The 13,937-nt window shown below is 38.4% G+C and overlaps 1 protein-coding gene across 9 annotated transcripts in view; it reads right to left on the reverse strand.

The window, feature by feature from the left end:
* The window catches only part of LOC148944860 (pickpocket protein 28-like), a 210,109-nt gene that overhangs the window by 37,982 nt on the left and 158,190 nt on the right, over positions 1 to 13,937 (reverse strand). For all 9 annotated transcript variants that reach the window (XM_089099157.1, XM_089099156.1, XM_089099154.1 and 6 more), the window contains one exon: positions 8,780 to 8,972. In XM_089099157.1, the coding sequence (XP_088955283.1) occupies positions 8,780 to 8,972 (193 nt within the window). The remainder of the gene's footprint in view (positions 1 to 8,779; positions 8,973 to 13,937) is intronic.

The following is a 13,937-nucleotide window of genomic DNA, read 5'->3' on the forward strand; positions in this document are numbered from 1 at the left end:
ATTGGATGTGTTGGGGGGAATCATGGGCGTGGGGGGAAACTAGTTGCCCTCCAATCACTTTTGACTATTAAAAGGGGCACTAGCCCTTTGAATTTCCGATCGAATGAACCTTTTTTGAAGTTTCTACGAAAACTTCTTCTATAAAAACCTTATACGCCCCCAGGGGATAACTTAAAACCCTTGCCCTGAGGGTTGCGGGGGAGTATCCTCCTCAAAAAAAAATTTTCTATATCGAAATCAACTACGCTGAACAAAATGGCTATCTCTAAATTTTTATTGGATGTATTTGGGGGACTGACCGGCGTGGGGGGGGGCTAGGTGCCCTCCAATCAATTTGACTATTAAAAATGACACTAGAACTCTCGATTTCCAGTCGAATGAGCCCCTTTTCAAGTTTCCATGACGACCCCTTCCATATGAAGTGCCCTGCTCTAAAGGAAAAAATAATAAATGATACATTGTTCCAACATCATTCTTATATGCCCTCAGAGCATAACTTAAAACCCTTTCCCCGAGGGTTGTGGGGGAGTGACCTCCTCAAAAACATATTTTCTATTTGGAAATCAACTAAGCTGAACAAAATGGCTATCTCGAAATTTTGATTGGATGTGTTTGGGGGAATGATTGGCGTGGGGGGGGGTCTTTTGCCCTCCCATCACTTTTGACTATTAAAAAAGCCACTAGTCCTTTGAATTTCCAATCGAATGAGCCTTTTTTGAAGTTTCTACGAAGACACCTTCTATAAAAACCTTGTAAGCCCCATGGGCATAACTTACAACCCTTGCCCTGAGGGTTGTGGGGGAGTGTCCTCCTCAAAAACATATTTTCTATCCCGAAATCAACTACGCTGAACAAAATGGCTATCTAAAAATTTTGATTGGATGTATTTGGGGGAATGATATGCGTGGGGGGCTAATTGCCCTCCATTCACTTATGACTATTAAAAAGGGCACTAGAAATCTCGATTTCCAATTGAATGAGCCCCTTTCCAAGTTTCCACGACGACCCCTTCCTTATGAAGTGCCCAGTTCTAAAGAAAAATAATAAATGATACATTGTTCCAACATCGGTCTTATATGCCCTCAGAGCATAACTTAAAGCCCTTTCCCTGAGGGTTGTGGGGAGTGTCCTCCTCAAAAACATACTTTCTTTCAGGAAATCAACTACGCTGAACAAAATGGCTATCTCAAAATTTTGATCGTATGTGTTTGGGGGAATGATGGGCACGCGGGGGGCTAGATGTTTTCCAACCACTTTCGACTATTAAAAAGAGCACCAGCCCTTTGGATTTCCAATCGGATGAGCCCGTTTTGAAGTTTCTACGACAACGCCTTCTATAAAAACCTTATATGCCCCCAAGGGCATAACTTAAAACCCTTGTCCTGAGGGTTGTGGGGGAGTGTCCTCCTCAAAAACTTATGTTCTATCTGGAAATCAACTACGCTGAACGAAATGGCTATCTCAAAATTTTGATTGGATGTATTTGGGGGAATGATGGGCGTGGGGGGAGCTAGCTGCCCTTAAATCACTTTCTACTATTAAAAAGGGCACTAGCCCTTTGAATTTCCAATCGAATGAGCCCGTTTTGAAGTTTCTACAACAACACCTTCCATAAAAACCTCATATTTCCCCAGGGCATAACTGATATCCTATGCTCTGTGGGCTGTGGGAGAGTGTCCTCCTCAAAAACATATTTTCTATCTGGAAATAAACTACGCTGAACAAAATGGCAATCTCAAAATTTTGATTATATGTGATTGGGGGTATGATGGGCGTGAGCGGGGGGGGCTAGTTGCCCTCCAATCCATTGTGACTATTAAAAAGAGCACTAGCCTTTTGAATTTCAAATCAAATGAGCCTGTTTTGAGGTTTTTACGACAACGCCTTCTATAAAAACCTTATACGCCCCCAGGGCATAACTTAAAACCCTTGCCCTGAGGGTTGTGGAGGAGTGTCCTCCTCAAAAACATGTTTTCTAGCTGGAAATCAACTACGCTGAACAAAATGGCTGTCTCAAAATTTTGATTGGATGTATTTGGGCGAATGATGGGCGTGGGGGGATAGTTGCCCTCCAATCACTTTCGATTATTAAAAAGGGTACTAGCCCTTCGAATTCTAAATCAATTGAGCTTTTTTTAAAGTTTCAACGACAACGCTTTCTATTAAAACATTATATGCCCCCAGGGCATAAATTAAAACCCTTGCCCTAAGGGTTTTGGGGGAGTGTCCTCCTCAAAAACATATTTTCTTTCTGGAAATCAACTACGCTGAACAAAATGGCTATTTTAAAATTTTGATTGGATGTTTTTAGGGGAATGATGGGTGTGGGGGGGGGCTAGTTGCCCTCCAGTCACTTTTGACTATTAAAAAGGGCACTAAAATTCTCGACTTCCAATTGAATGAGCCCCTTTTGAAGGTTCTACGAAGACCCCTACCATATTAAGTGCCCTGCTCTAAAGGAAAAAATATTAAATATTACATTGTGCCAACATTGTTCTTATATACCCTTAGGGCATAACTTAAAACCCTTGCCCCGACGGTTGTGGGGGAGTGTCCTCCTTAGAAAGACATTTTCTATGTGGAAATCAACTACGCTGAACAAATTGGCTATCTTAAATTTTTGATTGGATGTGTTTGGGGGACTGATGGGCGTGGGGGGGGGCTAGTTGCCCTCCAATCACTTTCGACCATTAAAAAGGGTACTATCCACTCCAATTTCCAATCGAATGGGCCCTTTTCCAAGTTTCTACGACTTCGAAAAGACTGGACGATTTGGAACTTGGAAACTCCTTCGATACGAATTGCCTGGGTATGGAGAAAAAAAAACACATTTTGCCCACATCGTTTTTTACTTAGGCACTGCCTGTGATAGGCAGCGCAATAGCGCTGCCTAAGTAAAGAGCGATGTGGCCACAATGTATTGTTTTTTTTGTTTTTTTTGTTTAGACCAGGGTACTTCGTATCGACGCAGCTGTCGTTGAAACTTCAAAAACGGCTCATTCACTTGGAAATTAAAGGGACTCCCACAACCACCATTCCCCAAAACATATCCACAATTTGCGCCTACAGAACTTGCGCTTTACTGAAAACAAAATACCTTTGGAATGCTTTCACCTTTCTTACTCGTAAATAAGAAATTATCAAAACCTTAAGGAACAATTGTTAGTATATGTCAAATAAGCTTACAATTCACGGTCATTTGTTTGATGTTATTGTTTTGTTTGTTGTTTGTTTTTTTTTGTTTTTTTTTTTTTTGGTAAAGCGCAAATTCTGTTTTGGTCTTGAGAGGGCATAGGGTTTATCAGCGTTACTCATGTTAATTTTTGTTAACGTTTTGAGCTTGACTCGGATATTTATTATAATTTCTGTTCGTTTTGAGTTTCATTTATTTATTGACAGTGATTTGTGGTAGCTTAACGCTTGGGATATTATTTAAATTAATTTTTGTTAATTCTTGGCCTATTTGAGCTCTTTACTTTTATTTGAAAACTTGTCTAGTGGAACTGTTTTTTAAATTAATTTATGAAAAACATTGAATGGGAAGTCTAAGAGTATATTTTTTCTATTTGATTTTTTTTTACATCTTAAATTTCCCAAAAGTTGTATGTAGTAATACCATTCGATTGTCCATTCAACACCTTCCCCAAATATAATATTTGCTACCGGGACAATAGCGCCCCCCTTCCTAATGATTTGCTCTAGCACTAGACCAAACAAGTCTGTAGATTCTGTGGGTTAGCATTATTTTTTGTCTAAGGATGTTATTTTTTGTCTCATATTTCTCATTAAAAGCAGATTCATATTGCCAAATAACATCAGTTTGAATATCAATAAGCAAACTTTTGTTTAAAGCTTTTGTTTTGTTTAACCTAGGTGTTGGGAGGAAGAGGGCCAGGGTGCAATAGTCATGGTGGCAAATATTATATTAAAAAAAAAAATTAAAGGCCATTTTAGACTTAAGCTCAGAATATACAAATACCTGTTAAAATTTAAACTCAAAACAACCAGAAATTACTATTAAAGAATAAATGAAACCCAAAACAAACAGAAATTAAATAAACAATCATAGTAAAAAACATACAATAAGTAATAATGTAAATGAACAAATAGATCTTAAAGCGAGTAATGATTACATTTAATACGCAATTCAAGCTTAAAATGAAAAAAAAATATTTTGCTATTGAAGTTTAAATGAAGCTCAAAACAAACAGAAATTAAACGTACAATCGAATCAAAAGAACATACAAAAGACACTAATATAAATGAATAAATAAATCTTAAAACGAGTGAAACTTAAATTGAATATGCAAATCAAGCTTTAAACAAACAAAAATCACTACAAACAAGTGTTCGGGTATTGCCTCCTTCTCTTACTGTAAAAGTTAAAAATCTACTGCGAACTACTACTGAAAGCCAATTTTATTACAAAAATTTTGTTTTGTACTTAATATTAAAAGTAAACATTAAAATTATAATAAATTTTGAGCTGATGAGCTTTCAGCAATTAATATTCATGCATTAATATTCAGCAATTAATTCATACATCAATTATTCAGTTTAATTTATTAGTTCTTTCTAAAGTTGTTCAAGACGAATATAGTTTCACTACAAACAAGAATTCGGATACTGCCCCCTTCCTGAACTGTAAATAAAAACCAAAAGCCTACTGCGTCATTGGCGCTTAACTGAAAACGAATTATATTACAAATATTTTCTTTTCCAGTTCTTATAGCATTGATAATAGAATAAAATTACAGGGAAATAGGTTCTTGAACTGATGGATCTATCAACAATTAATACCATTGTACATCAAATATTCAATTTGATACTGTTTATACTTTCAGCAAAAAAAAATTTGTAATAAAAACAACCTCAGAGTTTTTATACTCTGATGCTTGAACTATTTTTAACAAAATGGCTATCTAAAAATTTTTATCGGATGGTTTTGGGGAATAGAAGGGGTGGGGGGATAATTGCCCTTCGTTTTCATTTGCCTGACCCCCCGGGCCCTGTGGGGTTGAGTCGACACCGGAGTTTTTTTTATCTGACCTTTGAACTATTTTAAGAAAATGACTATCTCAAAATTTGTATCTGATGGGTTTGGGGGAAAAGGGTGAGTGGGGAGGGGGATAGTTGCCCTTAAATCTCTTGACTCTAAAAAAGTGAACTAGAACATTCAATTTCCAATCAAATGAACCCTCTCTGAAGTTTATACGAGCATCCCTTTCATAAGAACCATATACGCCCCCAGGACAACACTTACAACGTCTACCCCCCCCCCCCCCGGCCCTGGGGAGTTGTGTTTACACCGGAGTTCTTTTATCTAATTTTTGAACAATTTTCAAAAAACTGGGCTATCTCAAAATTTGTAGCAGATGGGTTTGGAAAAAAAGGGTGGGGGGGGGGGCTAGTTGCCCTTAAATCTCTTGACTCTAAAAAAGTGAACAAGAACTGTCAATTTCCAATCAAATGAGCCCTCTGTGAAGTTTATACGAGCATCCCTTTCATAAGAACCATACATGTCCTTAGGGAATAGCTTAGAACGCCTTCCCCCGGGCCCTGGGAAGTTGTATTGACACCCGAGTTTTTCTTATCCAACCTTTGAACTATTTTTAACAAAATGTCTATCTCAAAATTTTTATCAGATGGGTTTTGAAATAGAAGGCGTTGGAAGGGGGGCTAGTTGCCCTCGGATCTCTTTTGATTATTAAAAAGTTAGCTCGAACTTTCAATTTCCAATAAAATGAGCCCTCTCTGAAGGTTATACGAGAATCCCTTTCATAAGGACCATATATGCCCCAGGACATAACTTACAACACCTACCCTCGGGCCCTGGGGGTTGTTTTGACACCTGAGTTTTTGTTATCTGACTTTTGAACAATTTTTAACTTAATGACTATCTCAAAACTTTTATCGGATGCATTTGGGAAAAAATGGGCGTGGGGTAAGGGAGGGCTAGTTGCCCTCCAATCTCTTTTGACTCTCAAAAACTGAACTAGAACTTTAAGTTTCCAATCAAATGACCCCTCTCTGAAGTTTTCACGAGCATCCCTTCCATAAGAACCGTATGTTCCTCCAGGGCATAACTTACAACACCTGCACTATGGACCTGGGGGGGGGGCTGTGTCCATCCCAGAGTTTTCTTTATATGGTCTTTGAACTATTTTTAATGGCAACTATTATTTTAATGGCTATCTCAAAGTTCTTATCGGATGGGTTTGAGGAAACAAGGGCGTCTGTTTTCTCAAACAAGGGCGTCCAGTCGCTTTTGAATCTTATAAAGTGAACTAGAACTTTCAATTTCCAATCAAATGAGCCCTCTTCAAAGTTTATACGGTTATCCCTTCTATAATAACCATATATGCCCCCAGGGCATACCTTACAGGGTCTGCCCCCGGGCCCTGGGGGTTGTGTCGACACCGTAGTTTTTGTTATATGATCTTTGAAATGTCCTGCTCAAAGATAAAATTTCCAGAACTTTCAATCACGTTGAACAAAATGGCTATCTCAAAATTTTGATTGGATGTGTTTGGGGAAATGGTGGGCGTGGAAGGGGTGTTAGTTTCCAGAAATTTTCGACTACTAATAAGGGCACTAGTCATTTAAATTTCCAATCGAATGAGCCCTTTTTGAAGTTTCTACGACAACACTTTCTATAAAAACTTTATACGCCACCTGGGCATAACTTACAACACTTGCCCTGAGGGCTCTCGAGGGGGCGGAGGGGTTGTATTCCTCAAAGACCTAATGTCCAGAAATTTCCCTTCGAAGTTTTTACGACGACCCCTTCCATATGAAGTGCCTCTGGGAAAAAATAAAACATTTGAGCCGTATGGCCTTTACTCTCTTTTGACTATTAAAAGTGAACTCGAACTTTCAATTTCCAATTAAATGAGCCCTCTCTGAAGTTTATACGAGCATCCCTTTCATAATAACCATATATGCCATTGGGCATTTATTATGACGCCTACCCCCGGGCCCTGGAGGGTTGTGTTGACACCTGAGTGTTTGTTATCTGACTTGTGAACAATTTTAAACTTAAAGGCCTATCTCAAAATTTTATCGGATGCAGTCGGGAAGTAGGGGGCGTGGTGGAGGGGGTTAGTTGCTCTCCAATCTGTTTTGACTTTCAAAAATTGAACTAGAACTTTCAATTTCCAATCAAACAAGCCCTCTCTGAAGTTTTTACGACCATCCCTTCCATAAGATCTATAAAATTCCCCAGGGCATAACTTACAACGCCTGCCCTCGGGCCCTGGGGAAGGGGGTGGGGCTAGGTGCCCTCCAACGTCTTTTGACTCTTAAAAAGTGAACCAGAACTTTCAATTTCCAGTCAAATGAGCCCTCTTTGAAGTGTATACGACCATCCCTTCTATAAGAGCCATATATGCCCCCAGGGCATATCTTACAACGCCTGTCTCCTGGCCCTGGGGGGTTGTGTTGACACCGGAGTTTTTGTCACATTATCTTTGAACTCTTTTTAACAAAATAGCTATCTCAAAATTTTTATTGGATGCATTTGAGAAAAAAGGGCGTGGGGAGGGGGGCTGGTTACCTTCCAATATAATTTGATGCTTAAAAAATGAATTAGAACTTTCAATTTCCAATCAAACTCCAATAAACTCTCTGAAGTTCTTACGATCATTCCTTCCACATGAACCATATATGCCCCCAGGGCATAACTTGTAACCCTTGCCCTGAAGATTGTGTTGGGAGTGTCCTGCTCAAACATATAATTTCCAGAACTTTCAAATACGTTGAACAAAAGGGCCATCTCAAAATTTTGATTGGATGTGTTTAGGGAAATGGTGGGCCTGGAAGGGGTGTTAGTTGCCTTGCAATCGCTTCCGACTATTAAAAAGGACACTAGCCATTTAAATTTCCAATCGAATGAGCCCTTTTTAAAGTGTCTATGACAGCGCTGTCTTTAAGTACCTTATACGCCCCCAGGGCATAACTTACAACCCTTGCCCTGAGGGCTTTGGGGGGGGGGGGTATTGTCACCCTCAAAGACCTAATTTCCAGAATTTTCAACTACGTTGAGAAAAATGGCTATCTCGAAATTTTGATTAGATGTGTTTGGGGAAAAGATGGGCGAGAGGAGGGTTAGTTGCCCTCCAATCACTTTCGACTATTAAAAAGGACACTAGCCCTTTGAATTTCCAATCGAATGAGCCCGGTTTGAAGTTTCTACGACAAAGATTTCTATAAAAAGCTTATATGCCCCCAAGGCATACCTTACAACCCTTGCCCTGGGGGTTCTGAGGGGGCTATCATCCTCAAAGACCTAATTTCCAAAACTTTCAACTTCAATGAACAAAATGGATATCTCCAAATTTTTATTGCATGTATTTGGAGAAATGGTGGGCGTGAGAGGGGGTTAGTTGCCCTCCAATCACTTTCAACTATTAATAAGAGCACTAGCCAGACAAAATGAACAAAATGGCTGTCTCAAAATTTTGATTGGATGTGTTTGGGGAAACAGTGGGCGTGGAAGGTGTGTTAGTTGCCTTCGAAACACTTTTGACCCTTAAAAAGGGTACTAGAACTCTCGATGTCTAATCGAATGAGCCCCCTTTCAAGTTTATATGACGACCCCTTCCATATAATGTGCCTCTGGGGAAAAAATAATAATAAACAAATAAATAAAACGTTGGAGCCGTATGGCCTTTACTACAAGCAGCGCTATAGCGTTGTCTCTGATAGTAAAATAATCCGATATAGCCACGAGCTACTTTTCTTCATTTTACAAAAATAATAATAAAAGAAGTCACATTACCTATTATAAGTTCTATTTGAGAGCTTCTCCAGTTTCTCAGTAGAGGCATTTCCAATGTTTTTCATATTTTCCAGAAAACCGCCATTGTAAAATCCATATCCAGGAAAAACCGCATAAGAAAGCTCAACATGGTAAATGATGTTATCGCAAGCGTCTTCACATCCACATTGAATTTCCAGCCGTCGTATCATCACTATGGCAAAAATAACATTATTATAACATAAACAGAAACAAAAATATAAGCAAACAACAGCAGCAATCAAACAACAACATAAGAATAGACAAAGACAAAAACCTAAACAAATAACAACAAGAAACAACCAACAACATAAACAAAAAAAAACTTTAAAGTAAAAGCAAATTTAGAGATAAAAATTAGGATTGGTGGTAAAGAGTGAAGGTTTGAATCATAGTGGTAAGAGAAGGAGCTTGTCTAGCTATGTTGGCCATGGTGATTCAGTGAGCTGTTAGTATAAGTAGTAGCAACAAATAATAAAAACAAAGGAGAACTGGTCCATCTAAACCAGGGCCCTAATTCACATCCATCATCATAAATAGGTTTGAATGGACATGCATTCCGTGCACGCTTCAAAAAACGTGGTCCCTTCCTTCTTTTACAAATTCTCAATAGACCTGGAATTTTCCCTGTAACTGCTTTTATTTTCAATGTAATCCACCTACCTTCCTCCATGAAACCCCCTATCTTCCCCCATGAAGGCGTATCCCCTTTATAGCAAAAATGTTTGCTAAGCAAAGATGAGTTTGGACGACTTCTTACTGACCCTGGTAAAGTGAACGAAGCCTGGGCGACGCACTTCGAAAAGTTTTTAAATAGACAACCACCTGCTGATCCTCCAGATATACCAGACACGCCATTTCTAAATCTAGTCGTCGATATTAAAGTACCCTCTGGTGGAGAGAGACTAAAGGCAGCTAAGAAGCTGAAGTCTGGAAAGTCCCCTGGGGAAGACCAAATTGCGGCTGAAATTAATAAATGCTCAGTAGCTGCTTGCATAACTTTATGGACAACGTTTTTCTCTATAATTTGGAGAACAGAAGAAATTGCTAAGGATTGGACAAAAAGTACTCTCATCAAAATACTCAAAAAAGTCGATGCTGCAAAGTGTAATAACTGGCGACGTATCAGCCTTGATTTTGCTGACGATATCAGCCTCCTAGAGTCCTGCAAAAATAGCTCCAGCATTACCTTAACCAAGTCGGGACACTGCCGAACCTTTTGGCCTTAAGATAAATCCCAACAAACCAAACGACATGGCAAACACTGGATCTCCAACTTAACCTACGATGAAATCACGAGACGATAGAGCAAGTCGTAGAGTTTAAGTACTTAGCAAGTACCATCCACAATTCAGGATCATTTCAGTGAGAATTCAAGTTAAGAATTGGCCAGGCTAATGCATCTTTCAGGAAACTGTCTCAAATTTGGTGCAGCCTTAGGCTGAGGCTGTTCCACAGCAACGTCCTCTTAACACTTTGCTATGGGACTGAAATTTGGCAAATAGATCAAATACTTGAAAAGAAACTCCTCGCGTGTGAAAACATGTGTTTCAGGTGCATTCTAAATATCCACTTGTCCCAAAAAGCAACAAACGCTACTATACGACAGAAGACATCTCAGCCACTGGTAACCAAAGTGATTAAATATAGGAAGTGGAGATACATCGGTCATGTGATCCGCAAGGTCGAAACTCGAATACCGAAGGTCATTTTTTAGTGGCAGCCACGTGGTACCAGAAGAAGCGGACGACCCAAAAACACCCTGCGACGCATCTACTGGGCTGACCTCAAAAACCTCAATGCCTCAATCCAACCTGAATGGGAGGATGTCTGGGCTGCCGCGGCGATGAGAGATGACTGGCGACTCTTCTTGGATGCCCTAAGTGCCTCTGGAGGCACAGGCGGATCTAAAGTAAGGTCTAAGGACACAAATCATCACTAGATTTTATTAGTGATTAATCCCGTCTTTATTAGTGAATTTATAATTATTTAGTTGAGAGGTTGAATCTAATAAGTTTCCCATTTTTGCGATCAGGACCTTTATTCATAACTGAATGCATGGGATGGACATATATCCAGTGGGCCCTACACTCTTTTCAAAAGTGACAAAACTTCAAGAACGTTTCCTTAATTTGGAAAGACTCCCAACCCACCCTTACAGTTGAGGTAAGTAAATTACTAAATTCTTTCCCAATGAACAAAAATCTTCTCATGTAAGTGGAACTTCCCTCTTATGCATTTCATTTTTTTTTTTTTTCATTGATAATTGTTACAAATCAACTTAGATTGTAGAGAAGCAAAGATATAAAGTTTTATAGTAGAATATAGTCCCTTCGCTAGTGTTTTAATCAATATTTTGTGTTAGGAGTGTTCTAGACTTTATTGTATGTGTGTGTGTGATCAGGGGGAGGAGGCTCAAATAGTGAAAGGAATATTTAGGTTGTTTTATAGCATAAATAGTATATTTTAAGAATACGAAACACTTTTTTACATTTTCAAGGTGAAGGTCCGTCCCCTTTTAATTCGCTCTTTAAACAAGCTATGACGTATTATAAACAGCAACCAAAGCAAGCTTATAATTAAATCTAAAGCATTCATATACATCCAAGAAAGTTTTTCAATAAAAAATCTTATCTTTGACACATGATAATCGGGAAAAATGTGGAAATTTAATTGTAAGTACGTAATATTATAAACCAAAAGAAACTGACTTAACGATTAGCATCAACGAAATTTGCAAAAAAGAACTAATGAGAAGTGAATATAACCTAATAAATTAATAAGAACTATAAACTAATGAGAAACAAAGTGACGTCACAATTATTTTGTAAACACAATTGTAAAGCAGGAAAGAGGTGCATGAACTTACGAGTAACGTTGGCCAAACAAGGATACCCCCTCACCTATGTATACCTATGTATATACCTATGTATCACCTATGTATACGGTCACCTATGCATAAACAATGGTAAAGCAGGATTGAGCTGTATGAACTGAGCTGTATAAACAATGGTAAAGAGCTGAATAAATAATGGTAAAGCAGGATAGAGCTGTATGAACTGAGCTGTATAAACAATGGTAAAGAGCTGTATAAATAATGGTAAAGCAGGATAGAGCTGTATGAACTTACTGGTAACGTTTGCCAAACAAGGATATCCCCTCAAATTACAAGATTTAAGGTTTGAGCTGACTGTAAAGGAAACAAGAGAATTATTAAGAAAAAAAAAATAAAGATCCACAGTTTTATGAAGAACATGTCTAGACATAAAGGAGTGGGGAGGTGAATTTTCTCAAAATTGAATCTTTCAATTTTGGAAAAAAATTGAAAAATTAAAAAAAATTGAGTTTTTGAAAAAAAAATCAAAATTGACTTTCTAGAACATTTGTAACAATTTACACCTAAAACTTGATTTTATCCTGCCCTGTTAGCCATCCCCCTCTCTTTGAAATATCAAAAGATACTCTCAATTAGTTAGAGCTAATATGTACGGCTGACAAATAAGTTTAATTGTCTTGTCTTTTCACTTGTTTTATATAAATACTAATTTTCTTTAAAAATATTGAACAAACAGATTTTCAGAGAAAAGGTAAAGAGCCAAAACTTAAATAAAAGACGATCAGATATTTAGCACTATCGGACTTTTAGCGCTCATCAGGCAGATTTCGCCCCCTCTCAGCACTCATCAGGCAACTTTCACCCTCTCAGCATTACTTTACTCTTCCTAATGAAAAGAGATCATAGGGTAAATCCATGATCATGTGCATATTCATTCAGTTCATCTGAGGCAACTTTCATAGGGAGTTAGTAAACATGGGCCTAACACGCCTTTCTTTGGGCTTATTTTCACCCCCCCTCCCCTTCCCCATAGGATAAGCTGTTGACCAGCACCCCAATAGATATTGTGCAACTATATACGTTAGTTTTATTGGATAAACGGTCTATAATAACGGTTCACTTTATGGACTACGGATATGTTCAGGAACGAATTATATTAGACCCCGGCGCCGCACCGATAAGGGAAGGCCGGCAGCGGTGGGGCCAAAAATAGCAGCAACGGCGCATCACTGATGATTTTCTTGTGCTGATGCCGGTGAGATGTCGGTGGAGTGCCACCGGTGCGATCAATGTTGACCGCAAACATTAAGGTTTTCATCAGTCTTTCTCAAATCTCAGCTTGAATTTACAACAGATTCGGGCCTGTTCATGAGTTAAAAACTTCACAAGTTGCTGGATGGACGCTGGTCTTCTTCGTTATTCCTCAAGAAAAGTAGAAATATGGTAGAAACGAAATGGCTGTGACGTTTCAGAACCCTTGCATAATAGCTGAAATAATAGATAATGGATTCGCCGTGGCATTCAATAAGATCCAAGGAATCTGATTAGAAGGGAGCACACACAAAAGCCAAATTAGGCCAGTAGTCTCTGAGAAATCCAAAAATACCCAAGACAAGTAATAAGTCTCAATGGGGGGCCCTGGGTCTATAAGAGTGTTTCTATAGTTTTTCAAGAAATTCGTCGTCATGTTCTTCCGTCTCCGCTTTAAATTGAAAAAAAAATATAGATTTTTGGCCTCCCTGCTTTCAATTAAAAAAAATTGAGGCACTATCATTAAAATATAATAGCCCCCTATCCCCCCCCCCCTAAAAGGCAATAACATACGTTTTTTTTTATAAATCATATTTTTGGGGTTACTTCCGTTTCAATCTTCAATTCCCAAACCTTGTACATAGTCTATAGCTAAATTTTGTCTCAATAGAAGGTTGTTGTTCTTTTTTTTGGGGGGGGAGGGTTAATTTTCAGAAAGAATATTGTATTTTCTTTAATGTATCAGGCGTTCAATAATTGTGCATTAAACATTAAGAAAATATATCTAAAAATGGCAGAAGAAAACAAATTCTACAAACTTACGATTCAGCTGTCGCAATAATCTGCTGGCTATTAATTTCAAAATCCAACTGAACCTGTATAGTGTATGCGTTCCATTAAACTTAAAAATAAAATTCTTGATTACGAATGATGTAAGAATTGTATACAAAGTGGGGAACTGCATTCGAAATGGTTTAATGTCAACAAACAGTTCGTGGTAACGAAGTGTAGGTAAGGAACGACCCGGCTCAATACTAACCGAAACCCTAAGAA

The sequence above is a fragment of the Artemia sp. Qi Xiang Cuo genome, chromosome 13 (assembly GCF_049724085.1).
Source record: "Artemia sp. Qi Xiang Cuo chromosome 13, ASM4972408v1, whole genome shotgun sequence".
NCBI classification, from domain to species: Eukaryota; Metazoa; Arthropoda; class Branchiopoda; order Anostraca; family Artemiidae; genus Artemia; species Artemia sp. Qi Xiang Cuo.